This window comes from Ascidia mentula, chromosome 8 (genome assembly GCF_947561715.1).
Source record: "Ascidia mentula chromosome 8, kaAscMent1.1, whole genome shotgun sequence".
NCBI classification, from domain to species: domain Eukaryota; kingdom Metazoa; phylum Chordata; class Ascidiacea; order Phlebobranchia; family Ascidiidae; genus Ascidia; species Ascidia mentula.
This window is the reverse complement of record NC_138573.1, coordinates 5398912-5416959: the sequence shown is the minus strand read 5'-3', so window position 1 is coordinate 5416959 and position 18048 is coordinate 5398912. Positions and strand designations below refer to the sequence as shown.

General features: G+C 37.2%; 2 protein-coding genes across 2 annotated transcripts in view; both read right to left on the bottom strand.

Moving 5' to 3' along the window:
* Window positions 1-18048, bottom strand: part of LOC145910482 (uncharacterized) — a 37640-nt gene that overhangs the window by 3654 nt on the left and 15938 nt on the right. Inside the window, exons 2-23 of the mRNA XM_082997621.1 lie at window positions 6361-6786; window positions 6008-6295; window positions 5253-5367; window positions 5003-5199; window positions 4625-4933; window positions 4362-4559; window positions 4184-4243; window positions 3971-4123; window positions 3544-3785; window positions 3310-3486; window positions 3016-3238; window positions 2863-2950; window positions 2584-2712; window positions 2386-2523; window positions 2217-2320; window positions 2076-2148; window positions 1840-1925; window positions 1568-1701; window positions 1109-1205; window positions 775-845; window positions 260-394; window positions 13-147 (exon numbers count right to left, since the gene is read on the bottom strand). Coding sequence (XP_082853747.1) covers window positions 13-147; window positions 260-394; window positions 775-845; window positions 1109-1205; window positions 1568-1701; window positions 1840-1925; window positions 2076-2148; window positions 2217-2320; window positions 2386-2523; window positions 2584-2712; window positions 2863-2950; window positions 3016-3238; window positions 3310-3486; window positions 3544-3785; window positions 3971-4123; window positions 4184-4243; window positions 4362-4559; window positions 4625-4933; window positions 5003-5199; window positions 5253-5367; window positions 6008-6295; window positions 6361-6786 — 3578 coding nt within the window. The remainder of the gene's footprint in view (window positions 1-12; window positions 148-259; window positions 395-774; window positions 846-1108; window positions 1206-1567; window positions 1702-1839; window positions 1926-2075; window positions 2149-2216; window positions 2321-2385; window positions 2524-2583; window positions 2713-2862; window positions 2951-3015; window positions 3239-3309; window positions 3487-3543; window positions 3786-3970; window positions 4124-4183; window positions 4244-4361; window positions 4560-4624; window positions 4934-5002; window positions 5200-5252; window positions 5368-6007; window positions 6296-6360; window positions 6787-18048) is intronic.
* LOC145911305 (uncharacterized) lies at window positions 9560-17864 on the bottom strand. The gene is made up of 28 exons (XM_082998606.1): window positions 17684-17864; window positions 17425-17622; window positions 17233-17292; window positions 17024-17167; window positions 16666-16907; window positions 16438-16614; window positions 16144-16366; window positions 15991-16078; window positions 15711-15839; window positions 15513-15650; window positions 15344-15447; window positions 15203-15275; window positions 14967-15052; window positions 14695-14828; window positions 14242-14338; window positions 13911-13981; window positions 13394-13528; window positions 13146-13280; window positions 12811-12953; window positions 12379-12514; window positions 12130-12233; window positions 11746-11858; window positions 11388-11443; window positions 11152-11277; window positions 10812-10952; window positions 10344-10477; window positions 10139-10274; window positions 9560-9891 (listed from the first exon to the last, which is right to left on the bottom strand). The coding sequence occupies exons 1-28, from the start codon at window positions 17832-17834 to the stop codon at window positions 9820-9822; spliced, it is 3546 nt and encodes a 1181-aa protein (XP_082854732.1). The 5' UTR covers window positions 17835-17864; the 3' UTR covers window positions 9560-9819.

The following is an 18048-nucleotide window of genomic DNA, read 5'->3' as shown; positions in this document are numbered from 1 at the left end:
AAAAAGATTTACCGATTGGTCGCTCCTAACTAGGGAGAATGTGCGACGAACGTAGCTTCCAAAACTTTCCTCTTGTGTTGTTTTCACAGAGAATTTGCTAAACTGAATCTCTTCGTTTACTTCGGGCCAATATTTTTCACATTTTTGCTAAAAAAACAAGAGTTCAAAGAAGTGTAGCGAAAAAAACATGTGAATCGCCGACCAAACTACACTCTTCCTTAAAAAGGACAATCAAGCGTCAACAAACGTCATAACCCACTTTGCCGTTTTCCGTGATGTTGGTGAGCATGACGATAACCTTGCAGTTATTTTCCCATATCATCTGCCAGAAGTGTTCGATGGTTGTGAACACAGGGGCCTGAGCGGCGATGAATTTAACATTTCCGTTGTAACCCTAGACAAACATGGAAAAATAATATCATTAGGACTCGATTTAGAGATTCAAGGTCATTTACAAATTTTAAAAATACAAAAGATTTCTGTACATTTTGTATTTTGCAAAACAGCTGTGGAAAAAATACAACATTATGTCATTGCCAAAACAGCGTGAACTCGCGAACAAGATTGTCTGCAGTTTTGGTAGAGGTTTATTCAAATTATAACAAGTCCACAGCCAGTAGTATAAGACAAGGCCCATTTTAAAATCAACATGCGATATACGTAGGCATTGTGTTGTACTGCCCACAACGAAAACGCAACTCGTATGAAACATAGCAGCTCTATTGTGCGTGGGGAAACCTGCATTAATCAGTCCCGCATGGGGTTAACACTTACCGTGATGAACGACGCATTAATATAATCGTTGGTTCCGTTGTTTCCTTGTAGTCCCACGCGGTTGAAGTCAACTGCGAATAAAGTTTACTGGATTCACGTCGGTTGCAATGGAAGTCTGATATTGTGTAGCGATTGTTTACAAATTTACTACTGTTTTTTTTTTACTAATACGCATTTTTTATGTCGGGACGTTGCAGTTAACGAGAAGGCAAAACTCATTTACTGTTTTCCCAATTAGATTACAATTAAACAGCAATATTCTTCAATATAATGACTGAAAAGTTAAGTATAAGATGACGACATAAAAAAAAGGGAAATTGGAAAGCGACCTTACATGGGACAATGTTTTTGTATCTGTTTCGGTCTCTGTTGCGGTTTTCCTGTGCAACGGTCTGATCCAAAACAATTTGACCCGAGGCTATTTTCAACTCCTGATAGAAGCGAAATAGTGGTTAGAACGCGGAAGTAGTATTACAAACCATGAACAATGACGCAACCAACACAGCATAGTGAAAAGAAGTTTTTACAAAAACACAAAGCCAGCTGGGTTGAGGTAATGTTATATTTGTGATACATCAAACACAAAATTACATCAACTGGTTTTATAGTTGTGACGTAACGACACACTATACGACGCTTTTGCTTGCAAACACATATTTTGTCCATCTCAAAACCAAATAATTATTGTCTTACGTTTGAATTATTCTATGGAGGTGCGTTTTGTCTTATTTTTCGATAATAATATGGTTTATAACTTTAGGAGTCAGGAAGGAAAGGAGGAAAAGCCACATACCTCATACAGTGCTTTTAATCTAGCCGGTTCCTGTATGTAGTTGTTATAAGTCCTAAGCAGTTTGCCGACAGATATTGAATGTCCAGTATCTGTGTTGATATAAACCGCCTCAACATTATCCGGGAAGTCTTCATCTTGAAACAACACGCAACTGTTTAAAGAAGCAATACTAGTGCAATACACATCATTTAGTGTTCATGATTGGACTTAAGACACGACATTGAATTTTTCCCACAATTTAAATTACACTGTATGAAGAAACGTATTTAAACCTTCATTGTGAATCGGCACGGCGTTTGTTGGTTGGTAAACCACGGCACTTTGAGGAGTTTTCGCTGTCTTTTTTGCTTTTCTTTTTCTGCAAAACGATTTTGTGCAAGCTTTGTCGACTACGACCGATTATATATTATTTCATCACTTCTGGTGTGCGTTGTATATGTAAATTTGTATATTTGGCGTTACTTTGGACACTTGACATAAAAATGAAAGAAGTATTCAACAAATTCACCTGCAGAAAATCATCACGACCACAAGCAAGATGAGCAACAAGAACATTCCGACACATATTCCAATTATCATTCCTGAAATGGAAATTGTAATAACCTGTACTAAAACGGAAAACCATCATAAAAGGTATGTTGCAGCAAACCTAAGGACGGGGGAATCACAGGAGGGGGATTGCTGATTGCAACAGGAGGGCTGGATTTCACAGCAATGGCGCTACCAGTTCCAGTCGTCGAAACAACAAATAAACTGCATGGAAACACCGTTATAATTTAACAGCTGGATCTTAAACCTCCACGTAAAGTTACGCAAACCTGTACAGCTGGGAATCGTTTAAAGGCTTGTTGTTGCATGTATATGTTTCAGAAACAGGCAATGAATAGTTCATCTTCACATCGCAAGACGTCTGATCACCGGTGCCAATTGTTTTAGAAATGGAATCGCCAATAAATCTGTGGCATATCAATAAACGTGTAATGCAAGCAACGCCAAGAAGGTCACAGGTACATTACCTTGGAATAGCTATTGCGCAGTGCCACCCAGGTGACCTATTTTGAAGAATGCTTAGTAACTGGCTCCAAGTTGTTATTTCTGATGAGTTGTTTGTTTGACCAACTGCCAGCCCAACAACGAAATAGCAACTGGAAAATAAAAGAGTTATTATTGAGGATTTTTTTGTTTTTTTTTTCCAAATCAAGCCGAAAATCATTTGGACAAAGTTTGTTGTTCTTTACAATGCCTTACAATACCCAATAGTGCTGCAGTTACTTACAATATCACAAGGAAAATACCTGAGTGGTCCATTCATTTCATTTGCAGGAAAGATAGTTATTGAAAGTGTGTTGGGAGACTTTGCAGGAGGGAGAATTACATCCGGTTCTGTTTGAACATGAATATCATATGTGTAGATGCAGTTATTAAATTAAATTATTAATAAATTATACCTCTGGGTGGTGTTACACACTGGCCGTGAGCCACAACAGCCAATCCAGTTTCAGAACAAGTCAGAACTTGCAATGACACAGAAACTTTTCGATTTGGCAACGCTTCAAACTCATATGAATGTGTGGAGTTGCTTATATTGCCGACTGGGATTTCGTCCACAGCCACTTCTTGCCATAAAGCCAATTGAGTTGTGTACAGATTTAAGGTACTTGTTTTATTTAACTGCAAAATGCAATTAAAAATTTTTGGGTTTGAACTATTGGGAAATTTGCAAACTCTTTCTGTGGTATTACCTTGAATCCTGTAATTTCCATAAAGTGTATATTGTTTGGCCACATCCAAGTAATTTTGCATTTTTTCATGTTCTTTTTTAGGAAAGTATTGCCGACTTCACCAGGAATAACCTTTGAAGTTTCCAAGACACTCTCCATTGGTGCAGGAAAATTCCACAATTGGGGAAACAACTTGACCTTCAGTGAATGCATTCATACAACATAAATAGTGAATGGTTGTTTGGCAAAATATACCTGTATTTTGTATTTTTGCAATAAATTGAGGCTTGTGAGTAATGTTTGATACTCGTGATTTACAGATGATTGCACTGTTTCTGTTTTGTCATACACTGTTTGCATTCCAGTAGATGTGTTAGTCACAACGTTTAGATTAAATGTAAGGTTTCCTTTGAAACCAGTCATGTCTCTCCACCTAACAATAAGTTGGTTGGCTGCACATGTTACAGGACCAGATGGAAGAAATGTAATTGGTAAAGCTGTTAAAAATAAGGGTAGTTTACTAACTATTTTTGTCATTACATATAATGATTTCATTCTGGTGTAAACTAGAGTAACATTATATTGGATAACATTGTACTGTTTTATGTTTCAAAAAGCATTTTTGGTACAAAATACCTAGCTTGGAAATTTTAGAATGAAAAATACCAAAAAAATACTTCACCTTTGAATTGGCAAATAAAGTGGCGGAGATTATTACATGCACTTGTTTTCCATAGAAATTTGGGATTGTCTGTTACCATATTTGAATAATAGACGCAATCATATCCCCGAGATCCCAATGGTTCTCCAGGGTACCATGGTTGAAATGATGGATCTGCTCAGTGGGGCTTTCATAAGTTAACAAATTAATTTATTATTCATATTCTTCACTTACCAAGCTGTGTACCATTCCACCAAAAATAGCCCCCGCTGCGCTTTTCTGCTCCATTGTACGCTACAAACCAATACAAAAAAAATGGTTAACAAGCATTTTTATATCTTAACCGATCGTAGTACAAAACCATCACCAAACAGTAGATATGCTATTACACTAACTTTAATCTGCTAGATACCTGATGGTTGTTCTGACATCCAGTGCCCTGCATTTGCATAAAACTTTCCTCTTTGCTGAACAAAGTTATGTACTTGTTCAGTTGCAATGATTGCAAGATTAGCATTTGCACCATATTGCTGACAACGGGTTGTTGCAGTTTGATAAGATCCCAGAGTTGATGAAAACAAATAATAGCTTTTGTCAAAATAATCCAAATCTAAAAATATATGTGCACAATGTGTAAGAACTGTGTATAGAAACTTGGGATTAAAACAAGTTTACCCAAAGTAAATGATTTGGATCCAGATCCATAAGAATTTACAGCTTGACATGAAATGTTCGCTTTGGGTCCCAATATTAGAGGGTTATAAATAACAATTGAACTTTGAACAGTTTGGTAATCCAACTGATTAGAGAACACATAAATTGGTGTGGTTTGATCGTGTGAGATCACAACATTGTCATTAACATTCCAATGAATCACAGGTAAATGTAGAGCTCGAAAAGTGCAACTTAAATTAAGTTGTCCAGAAAAAGTTACAGCTGCTGTGTTGCCTGGTACCGTAGTTACATATTGTGGTATAGTTTCAACTGCAAAACAAAGAAAATGAACAGTGAAATATATAACAAGTCGGGTAAAAAGTTACAAGATATATATACCATAAACTCGAGCACTCATTTGGGCTGTTTTTGAGATAGAAGATCCAACTGTATTGGATGCTTCGCAAACGTAGATTGCTTCATCAGATTTCAATGCCTTAGTCAATACAAGCCTGGAAACTACTAAATTAACTCCTGAAGATGTGGTAATTTGGTTCACCGAAAAAGAGGCACCAGAGGGTAGTGGATTTGATCCCCTACAGAGATAAAACAAATTCATATTTCAAAGAACTTGCTCTGGCTGACCAACCTGAACCAAGTGACAGAAGGAACAGTGTAACCAGATGAGATACAATCAATGTAGGCTTGACTTCTATCAACTCCAATAGTTAAGTTGGATGTCGACAAGGTAATTTTTACAGGCACTATTGAGTAAAAAATTGTAGCTTTGTAAAGCCAATTTTAAAACCAACCTCTGTTTTTTTACTTAATTTTTTAATGCCCTCAAGGCCGTATCTCTGTATTGCTATGGAAAAGAGTTTCGTGGTTGGGAAATGCCCTTCTTAAACTCCAGCGTAACATAGTTAATTGTATGTAACAATGCAATGGGTCATGCATAGGTGCTAGTGTTTTGGATGAATGAGCGCAAATGAACAGGCTGTTGCCAGTGCGATTTTGGGGCAGTTTTACTATGGTTTTCAGGGTTATTAGTCAGGCAGTAAGTTAGAAGATGGTGCAGCTGAACATGTAGCGGAAAAACTACCAAAATATTGAGGTGGATTTCGTGGAAAAATGAATCGCAGAAAGTATGCTCAATTTGTGATTATCTGTTAGTCTCGACCCTTGTCTAGGAATTCTGGTCAAAATTATATTCGAGATAACTACTTTAACCGCTCCCCCAGGGGAATTTTGTCCCCCTGTTGGACATTATTTTGGCTAAAAAAGCAAAAAAAAGTGTAGGGTTGTTTTGTGAAAAAATAAATCACAGAAAGTACCCTTCATTTGCAACAAAGTTGCAAGACTTAATTGTGAGATACGGCCTTAAACATATGCTGTAGATCTTACCATACACTGTAAAGTAGGTTGACTGCTGTACTGGTATAGATGATGCTATTATTTTGCCAAATATGGTTAATATTTGGTTGCCGGCATCAGATGGTGATTGAATGCTCATGGAAAAGTTAAACAATTGAGGAGGACCAGATGATGAAAACAAGTTGGTACCTACTGCACTGATATTAGTTGCAGTATTTATTGTCGAAATATTTACTATTTCAGTAAACCATGTCTTTCCTGACACAAATATTTCTGAATTGGTCACTACAAAACTTGTTGTGTCCACAATCTGCAATTCTAAGACACAAGTTTATCAAATACAGTTCTAAGATGTGATTTATGAGAAAAAACAACAACTATACCTTGCTGACATATGTAGTAATCTAGCAACTTTAAACAAGCAAAATCAATCCATTGTCCTGCTATGTTTGAATGGCCATTTAAAGTTGTCATTCCAGCAATTCCAATGCATCTCTCCCCATTATTATTTGGTTCATTGGTTTTCGTCAACCAATTTACGTAGTTTCCCGGAATATTTGTACTGCCCCAGTTCAGCACACTTCCAGATGGGTTGTTGCCATCGCACCAATAACACGATTGAAGGCTACTTCCTGATGCTCTTGGAATCAACACTTGGTCAATTGCGTCTTGGATTTGTCGATTCAAAATACGAACAAGAGTTGATCCTGAGCGAAACCGAGTGCAAGCAGAGGCTGCATTGGCTTTCGAGTAGCTGTGATCGAAGAAATACAACGCGTATTTGTCCACAGCAGTAGTTGTTATCAGCTCTATAAGAACGAACACACAATTTTACCAGCATGCACGCAGACGTATTTCTGCGCTCCCAAACTTTGTTTAAAAACTGGCGCGTTCAACGAAGATACTAAAATATGACTTTGTTAAGGGTTTTTGAAGAGCACAAGTTTGAAAAACTCTTCACCAAAGATTATGCTGTAGCATCTCTTTGTGAATTTCACTTCTTTAAAATTGAATTTTCTTTTCTGAACGGATCGGCTAAATTGGCCAGAGAAAGTCAGGGCCGGTCCGAGTTCCTCTAAAAACCCATAATTGGCATCGTAGGTATTGTAGGCGGTAGATGCTAAAGAACCAACTCACAGCCATGTCGGCATTTGTGATCCCTAATATAAGTCTGTGAGTGAAACATAGTAGCATATTGAGCAAGCGCCCGACCCACATACCAAGAAAAAAACCTGATCGAGATTCGTGCCCAGGATGTCCCGGATTCAAATCCCGGCGTGGTAAAAAAAAATACACTCACTAGAATTGTCGAAGTAAGGCAAAAATACCCACTTTTCCCGCCCTTTTAATTTTATAGAATGTCTTGCGGCAGCATTTTAAAAGGCCACCTTTCAAGGCATTGAAATTAACCAACACGAATTTAAAGTTTCAGTGTTTGCAGACGATATAATCTTTTTATTGAAGGGATCTTATTTAAAAATTTAACGTCCAATATTTGTTTCGAAGTGGGAAAGAGTTAGAAGAGAGACGATATGTTTTGATGTAGACAAAGACGTCTTTGGCGTGATTAACATTGAAAACTACCTCTTTACACTAAACTTAAGATGGTTTGGAAAACTACACGATGATGAGGTTAAATAATCTTGGAAGGTGATAGAAATGCCTTTTTGCAAAAAAAAACTGGAAGCCAATTTTAAATGGAAATGCAGAGGTCGATTTTCCACGATTGAGGCTAAATTTACCTTGCGATCCGTGCGATCCACTGTTGGAGCTTGCAAAAGTTTTTTAAAACGCTTGGTATACGACCAAACAATCGACCATTAGGTTTAATGCAAAAAAATGTAAAATACAACGCAAAACCCGGGTTTATGGCTTCATTCACCAAAGCGGGGATTTTATTTTAGGTAAATTTGAATTGACTTGAATGGAGAGTATATCTATGGCGGAATATACGACACAATTGCAGAAAATTGCGGTTAAACGCCCAACAATGTTGATCTCGAAATTTTTCTTTCCGTTCACTTTCGCTATTTTATGTTTCAATTATTTTTTTTACTGGTTAGTGGTGCTTTTTTGCTTTTCTGCTTATTTGTTTTTTTTACAACGTAATGTTGAGGGATTTACTACGCGATTCGCCTAAATCAGTTATTCTGAAAGTGGGCGCCAGAGAATTCTATGGTAGGATAGATGAGGCACTGAGAATAAATGCGCAATTTAGTATTTAGTGGTTACAAGTGTTATGCGATCATGAAATAAAGTTATGCTTTTAGTGCAAATTAAATTTGAGAAACTGGTGGTTTTGTTTCGTCAGTCTTGTTCGTCTTTAAGTTTGATATTGTTTTTATACAAAAGCAAAAATTAACATATCATGATTTTTTTGCCAATTAAGGGGACGTTACAAATTACCAAGCTCTTCAGGGGCGGTAAGGCAAAAATCAGAAGATAAAGCATAAGAACGCCACCACCAAGTTGGTTAAAAAATACGGTATTTTGTAGTAATATTCTCTACCTGTAGGCCTACTGGTCAAAAATATGAGTAGCCTATGTTCTGAAAGTATTTACATTTTTTACCCATTGACTGAGATAAACAGCAAACTTATCAAACTAATTTAAAGTTGAAACGACATTTTCTCCCGAGTGTAGTTTATTTTCCAATTACAAAACTTAATCACAAAAATACTGCAGTCATTTTATTGTTAAATAGTAATTTATGTTAAACGATCACACAAAATGAATGGGTTTTGTTTGCACTTACCTTGTTCAATAGAAGGTTGAAGTAAAGCCTGAAACATGACAAGAATCAACCAAGAAATCATTGGGTTCGTAAAACTTATACAACTATAAACTTTCGACGCAAAAAGCTAAAAGATAAACATGCAGAGGTGTTTATTAATATTGACACAGATAAATTGTTGTAGTACAGAAGAGAATACAATGCTTACAGCTGTTGCAACTATCATTCTGGTCTGATGTTAACTCTTCTACCAATCCTGAACCCACCACAGCGCAGTTCTTTGCAAACAACATGAGTCAATTGTTATTCCAGTGTGTGGAGCCACACTATGAGTGTTCAATTCGTGAATCATAAACTATATACCTCCTGCATGAACTAACAACTCCATAAAACGACGTCATGTTTTATCCGCAGTCACGACGAGCCAAAAATCTTTGCAGCAATAATAATCGAACACTGGATCTCATGTTTGCAATCATCTATACAAATTTACACTTTTTGGGTGATGTCAGTACCCCTGCTCTGTAGGTCAATTAGTTAAAACGGACTTCACCAGAGGCCAAAACTTGTGTCAATGTCGTTTACAATGTCTCTGTATTAAAGCGGAATCACTGGTTGGCCGCGGCCAGTTAAATAGGCAACGGTTGTTGTATTCATCCGCCATCGTACTGTTACCCCTACAGGTCGACCAGGTGATCTAAATTTGTTTGTTTACTTTTCTGTTTGCGGTAATTTAGTGAATGTATTTTTAACCGAACCCCATCGGTTTATTGTGTATTGAGTAAATAAAGCGTAAAAAAGAGTCGCAAACTTGCAATATCAAACAAAAAATACAAAAATTACAGGTTTGTTTGGCGTCGTTGTTTTGGCAGAGAAGATTGTACTTTAGCCCCACCTAAGGTACATATTTTTAACACACATACGCATTGCAAGAAAAATTTCATAAAAATCATATTTCTTAAACTTAAGGATGCGATTATTTTGTCAACACTTTACTAAATACATTAAAGGAAACAAGCATAATACAACCTGAGACAAACAAACATTTACAAAAAGGATTTTTATAAAAAGATTGATTTGTGGCTCGTTGGATTCTTGTATCTGAACTTCACAGGTTGGCGTAGATACTTTGAGAGGAGAGGTGACTTTCCATAGCTTTGTACAACATCCGATATTCATCCTAAAAAAAGCAATGTAATCATTGAAGCAATGTAAGAAAATAACAAAATTGGTTAAAATTTTGGGAAATAACAAGTGCAACACATTTTAACTTCCTCATGTATATTTCAACCTCCAAGGAACGCACGTTAAACTCACGTCATGCCTCTACTGAATATTTGCAAAGATATCATTACGTTTCATTGACAACGCGCAAACCATTACGAATCTGTATTAGGATAAAATGCACCGGATAAATTTTTTTTTACCTGATTTCGAACCATAAGTGGCCTCATATCCCGTAAATCTTTGACTGTTCTGAAAATATCGATCCTATGCTCGATTCTACATCGGTCCACAAGGTTGGAGAGAGAATAGAAGACCCCGGATAAACCAGCTCCATCTCTGCATCAACAACAAATTTGTTATAGATGTTGACAAGCAATAATGTTAGTGTGGGGACGACCACAATACCTGCAATGTACAACAATAGGACGACTGTCTTGCCTCATCGAGTGCGCTTCTCCAACCAGCTGAATTAAACGATCAATCATCACACTTTCCTCACCCAGGTTTGCCACGTCACATTGCAGATGCGTCACTGTTCTCTGTTATATAGGAAGCTATATACTTAATGGTTGTCATTAAGGACAAACATATTAAAGTCTAGAACAAACCATTATTAGATTATTTCAAAGTCCTAATTCATGCGTCAGGGCACAAGAAATATTATGGCTGACTAAATGTCATCATCATAAGCTTATGATGAAAACACCCAACAAAAGGACATATTTAATGCCACGTTTTGGCAAATATTGAATCAGAAAAAAATGTCATTATTATCTGTGAACCAATAATTATTCCGATTGCTTCAAGAAAAGGAAAGTGCGGACAACATTCATTTAGGCGTATACAGAGAAACTTGTAATTGAGCAACATTACCGAATCGTCAGGATCTTCCACGTTAAAGTCGCGCCTCATAATACCGGGTGCCGATTGATTTTTCGTTGTCATGGTAACGTTCAGGTAACTGAACTGAAGTTGGGAGTTGACGTCGTCCGTCCAATACTGGAAACTTGATCTCTGTAAATATTTATGTTAAAATAATAGAATTTGCGAATTCAACTGTAAGACTGTGTATCGTGTATAAATGTTAATTCGATCAAAATACTTTTATGTAACTCAAATTATATAACCATCAGGAGCTGCAACTAACGTTTAACAATCCCGCATTTTCATATACACCACATCTATATTGTGAGGCTATAAAAAAGTAATTTACTTTGTCTGTAGACGTAAGCATGACGATCCCAGCCACGTTGTAAGACGAAACCATCTGCCAGAAGATTTCAGCGTTTTGCGAAGTTGGACCTTGTGTTACGATGAAGGCGTTGGTCCCGTCATAACCCTATAGGTTTATATAAAGCCATTTTTATGTGCTGTATTTCCTCCGTGCCAAGGATTATTGGCTCTGTTCATGTTTGCACATAAAATGCCGATAATTTTAACATGATTTACCTGCACAAATGATGCATTGATGTAAGCATCGGCAAGGTTCACAAGGGAACGATCATCTGCGAATGAAAAAAATCGTTGTTATTTCTTCATTTTTTACAGATATTACATACGCAAACTCTATAGCAGTTACGATATTTATGATAAATGATAACAGAAACTATTTTGTAGAAGCAAGTGAGCCTCAATGTTTAGTGAGCACTGTTTTTATAACTAGTTAGACACAGCAAGACCGGACTAAACCAGTTGTACTGATGAGACCTTACACATCATAATAGTGAGCACTGTCTACAGCTCCATGTTAGTTGACTTTATGTTGTCACTTTGGTGCAAAAAGCGATGTTTATGGTGGGTTATTCACATGGAAACACGGTATTGTCGCGACTTGATGTGATGTTGGAAGTTTTTCGAGCAATAGATTGATTTGTATCAATGGGAGAAACCACATCCAACAACTTGAATTCAGTCTCCAACCTGAAGAGTGAAAATTTGCCATTACGATCTGAAACACAAATCTCGCCACGGCACCGGAGTAATCAACCAGAAAACCAGTTTTTTATGTGCCGCTCTGAGTCTACATACGTTTCTACGTTCAAACGACAGAAAATTACCAAATATTCTCAAAATCATCACATGCTCTTACATACTATGCCAAGTCACAACGCAAAACCACCATCTCTTAATAATTTCAGTGAATGGAAAAAAAGCTGCAATGTGTTTGCCATGCAATTGTATTAAATCATACTGTTCATCTGTGGACCGATGCTGGGTAAAATCGTCGCATGACAAGTCAGTGGATCCCATCAAGTGAACTTCAACAAGCAGCTTATGGACGAGACTGTATTGATTCTAAAAAATGGAACTGTTGTTTCTATGGTATTGCAAGGATGTCCCTCATAGCAGGGACGAATGCTTGATGAAAAATGTTGTGACAACTTGCTATTTAATTGCGTGGGTTGAGAGGAAAATATAATTCGAGCCAGTCAATACTCACAAGGTTTTGAACCATGTCGCATCTCTGCTTCCTCATATTCAGCACAGCAGTAAACACGTCGACCCTTCCCTCTGCCGACATTTTCTCCTGCAGAATGTCCAAGGCAATGTAGGTTCCTGTTCTTCCCACTCCAGCACTTTAAACAATACGAAATGCTTTTAACGAAAAACTATTGACGATACAAAACCGTTTTCGCCATATTGCAACGTTAACCGTGACGAAGAATTAATGTTATTTAAGTTTTGTATAAGACGTCCTTGTTTGGCCGACATGTTTTTGCGGGAATGAATTCCACACTTAGTTTGCCAAAACCGTATAACAGCTACACTGGGCAACTTTGTTCAATTGTAATGAGTTCCGTTGGTCTCGGTATTCAATAATAATACAATCATTTATCGATTTGAAATATGGATTTCGAATAATAGTTTTCACCTGCAATGAACGAGGATGGGTGAAGCATTCTCGCCCTGGCTTTCTTCAACCACTTGGTGGAGCCGGAGAAGCGGAGTTGTGCAAACGGGGACCCCGTGGTCGGGCCAAGTCGAGTAGTGGCACTGAGTCACCTCATAACATCTCTGTACACACAACACATTATGCGCACGAAAAAACGAACGCTTTTGTCTTGTTGGCATTTGTGTGAACCGCGCTTGGAGCAATGACGGAAGTTTCGACCACGCGTGGGATTTCCAGAAAGCAGTTTGTAACTTTCGGTTTAGATCAACTTGCGATGAAGAAAGTTAGGTACAGAAAGCGACAAAAAGATTTACCGACTGGTCGCTCCTAACTAGGGAGAATGTGCGACGAACGTAGATTCCAAAACTTTCCTCTTGTGTTGTTTTCACAGAGAATTTGCCGAAATGAACCTCTTCGTTTACTTCGGGCCAATATTTTTCACATTTTTGCTAAAAAAACAAGAGTTCAAAGAAGTGTAGCGAAAAAAACATGTGAATCGCCGACCAAACTACACTCTTCCTTAAAAAGGAACAATCAAGCGTCAACAAACGTCATAACCCACTTTGCCGTTTTCCGTGATGTTGGTGAGCATGACGATAACCTTACAGTTATTTTCACATATCATCTGCCAGAAGTGTTCGATGGTTGTGAACACAGGGGCCTGAGCGGCGATGAATTGAACGTTTCCGTTGTAACCCTAGACAAACATGGAAAAATAATGTCATTAGGACTCGATTTAGAGATTCAAGGTCCTTTACAAATTTTAAAAATACAAAAGATTTCTGTACATTTTGTATTTTGCAAAACAGCTGTGGAAAAAATACAACATTATGTCATTGCCAAACCAGCGTGAACTCGCGAACAAGATTGTCTGCAGTTTTGGTAGAGGTTTATTCAAATTGACAACAAGCTCACAGCCAGTAGTATAAAACAAGGCCCATTTTTAAAATGAACATGCGATATACGTAGGCATTGTGTTGTACTGCCCACAACGAAAACGCAACTCGTATGACTCATAGCAGCTCTATTGTGCGTGGGGAAACCTGCATTAATCAGTCCCGCACGGGGTTAACACTTACCGTGATGAACGACGCATTAATATAATCGTTGGTTCCACTGTTTCCTTGTAGTCTCACGCGGTTGAAGTCAACTGCGAATAAAGTTTACCGGATTCACGTCGGTTGCAATGGAAGTCTGATATTGTGTAGCGATTGTTTACAATTTTACTACTGTTTTTTTTACTAATACGCATTTTTTATGTCGGGACGTTGCAGTTAACGAGAAGGCAAAACTCATTTACTGTTTTCCCAATTACATTACAAATAAACAGCAATATTCTTCAATACAATAACTGAAAGGTTAAGTATAAGAGGACGACATAAAAAAAGGGAAATTGGGAAGCGACCTTACATGGGACAATGTTTTTGTATCTGTTTCGGTCTCTGTTGCGGTTTTCCTGTGCAACGGTCTGATTCAAAACAATTTGACCCGAGGCTATTTTCAACTCCTGGTAGAAGCGAAATAGTGGTTAGAACGCGGAAGTAGTATTACAAACCATGAATAATGTCGCAACCAACACAGCATACTGAAAAGAAGTTTTACAAAAACACAAAGCCTGCTTGGTTGAGGTAATGTTATATTTGTGATAAATCAAACACAAATTACATCAAACGGTTTTATAGTTGTGACGTAATGACACATTATACGACGCTTTTGCTTGCAAACACATATTTTCTCTCAAAACCAAATAATTATTGTCTTACGTTTGAATTATTTTATGGAGGTGCGTTTTGTCTGATATTTCGATAATAATATGGTTTATAACTTAAGGAGTCAGGAAGGAAAGGAGGAAAAGCCACATACCTCATACAGTGCTTTTAATCTAGCCGGTTCCTGTATGTAGTTGTTATAAGTCCTAAGCAGTTTGCCGACAGATATTGAATGTCCAATATCTGTGTTGATATAAACCGCCTCAACATTATCCGGGAAGTCTTCATCTTTAAACAACACGCAACTGTTTAAAGAAGCAATACTAGTGCAATACACATCATTTAGCGTTCATGATTGGACTTAAGACACGACATTGAATTTATCCCACAATTTAAATTACACTGTATGAAGAAACGTATTTAAACCTTCATTGTGAATCGGCACGGCGTTTGTTGGTTGGTAAACCACGGCATTTTGAGGAGTTTGCGATGTCTTTTTTGCTTTTCTTTTTCTGCAAAACGTTTTTGTGCAAGCTTTGTCGACTACGACCGATTATATATTATTTCATCACTTCTGGTGTGCGTTGTATATGTAAATTTGTATATTTGGCGTTACTTTGGACACTTGACATAAAAATGAAAGAAGTATTCAACAAATTCACCTGTAGAAAATCATCACGACCACAAGCAAGATGAGCAACAAGATCAGTCCGACACATATTCCAATTATCATACCTGAAATAGAAATTGTAACAACCTGTACTAAAACGGAAAACCATCATAAAAGGTATGTTGCAGCAAACCTAAAGGCGGGACATTCACAGGAAGGGGATTGCTGATTACAACACGAGGGCTGGATTTCACAGCAATGGCGCTACCAGTTCCAGTCGTCGACACAACAAATAAACTGCATGGAAACACCGTTATACTTTAACAGCTGGATCTTAAAACTCCACGTGAAGCTACGGAAACCTGTACAGCTGGGAATCGTTTAAAGGCTTGTTGTTGCATGTATATGTTTCAGAAACAGGCAATGAATAGTTCATCTTTACATCGCAAGACGTCTGATCACCGGTACCAATTGTTTTAGAAATGGAATCGCCAATAAATCTGTGGCATATCAACATACATGTAGTGCAAGCAACGTCAAGAAGGTCAAAGGTACATTACCTTGGAATAGCTATTGCGCAGTGCCACCCAGGTGACCTATTTTGAAGTATGCTTAGTAACTGGCTCCAAGTTGTTATTTCTGATGAGTTGTTTGTTTGACCAACCGCAAGCCCAACAACGAAATAGCAACTGGAAAATATAAGATTTATTATTAAGGATTTATTTTTGGATATTTTTCCAAATCAAGCCGAAAATCATTTGGACACAGTTTGTTGTTCTTTACAATGCCTTACAATACCCAATAGTGCTGCAGTTACTTACAGTATCACAAGGAAAATACCTGAGTGGTCCATTCATTTCACTTGCAGGAAAGATAGTTATTGAAAGTGTGTTGGGAAACTTTGCAGGAGGAAGTATTACATCCGGTTCTGTTTGAACATAAATATCATATGTGTAGGTGCAGTTGTTATATTAATTTATTAATAAACTATACCTCTGGGTGGTGTTACACACTGGCCCTGAGCTACAACAGACAATCCAGTTTCAGAACAAGTCAGAACTTGCAATGACGCAGAAACTTTTCGATTTGGCAATACTTCAAACTCATAGGAATGTGTTGAGTTGCTTATGTTGCCGACTGGGATATCATCCACGGTCACTTCTTGCCATGAAGCCAATTGAGTTGTGTACAGATTTAAGGTACTTGTTTTATTCAGCTGCAAAATACAATTAAAAATTTTTGGGTTTGCACTATAGGGAAATTTGCAAACTCTTTATGCGGTATTACCTTAAATCCTGTTATTTCAATGAAGTGTATATTTTTTGGCCACATCCAAGTAATTTTGCATTTTTTTATGTTGTTTAGTAAGAAAGTATTGCTGACTTCACCAGGAAAAACCTTTGAAGTTTCCAAGACACTTTCCATTGGTGCAGGAAAATTCCACAATTGGGGAAACAACTTGACCTTCAGTGAATGCTGTTACTTAATAGCGAATGGTTGTTTGGCAAAATGTACCTGTATTTTGTATTTTTGCAATAAATTGAGGTTTGTGAGTAATGTTTGATACTCATGATTTACAGATGATTGCACTGTTTCTGTTTTGTCATACACTGTTTGCATTCCAGTAGATGTGTTTGTCACAACGTTTAGATTAAATGTAAGGTTTCCTTTGAAACCAGTCATGTCTCTCCATCTAACAGCAAGTTGGTTGGTTGCACATGTTACAGGTCCAGATGGAAGAAATGTAATTGGCAAGGCTAAATTTACAAAAAACAACACTCAACAAATTGTAATGGTTGTAAAAACTGTGATAATGTGAATGTTCAGCAAAAATGAAAAGTTTCATTATTTTATCATAAAATCAAAAACCTACCTTTAAACTGACAAATAAAATAGTGAAGTTCATTACAATTGGATGTTTTCCACAAAAACTCAGAATTCACATTTCCATTGTTTGAATAAACAACACACTCATGTGTCCCTGATGATCCAGCATGCCAAGGTTGAAAGGTTGAATCTATTTGATTGAATTTAAATACATTTGAGTTATTTTTGTAGTGAGGCAAACACCTCGCTACTTACTCAGCTGTGTACCATTGATCCAAAAAAATTGCCCATTTTGTGTTTTTGCTCCTATGTATGCTGTAAAAGCAATTGTAAAAAAAATATTGATGAATTTATTATGCTTAAATCACTTGAGTTAGCATTACTTACTTAACATTACTAAACTAGCCATAACACTAGATGATCAGACAATAGGCACAAGACACATACCTGATGTATCTGCTGCAATCCAGTGCCCTGCACTCGCATAAAATTTCGCCCTTTGCTGAACAAACTTATGAATTTGTTGACTTGTAACAATAGCCAGGTGGGAATTTAAACCATAATTCTGACAGTGAGTTTCTCCATCTTGATAATTTTTTCGAGTCGATGAAAACAAATAATAGTTGTGATCAAAATAATCCAAACCTAAACATAAAATTTTGCTTTTGAATTAGATACTTGTGGACAAATGAAGTTGATTGCTTACCAAACATGAAAAAGTTGCTCACGTCGCCATAGGAATTTATGGCATGACATGAAATATTGGCTTGTGGTCCCAAAATTAGAGGATTATAAATGAAAAGTGTTGTTTCCACAGTTTGATAATTTATCTTATGTGAGTAGATGTAAATTGGCATAGCTTGATTGCTTGATGTCACACTATTTCCATTAACATTCCAACTAACTGTAGATAAAGGCAAAGAACAGAAAGTGCAAGTGAGATTGAGCTGTTGAGAAAATGGTACAGCTGCTGTGTTCTCTGGTAGAGAACTGACAAGTTGTGGAGTGGATTCAACTGTGAACAAATGAAAATCAGTGGAACAAATATATATAACTATGGTATAAAACATA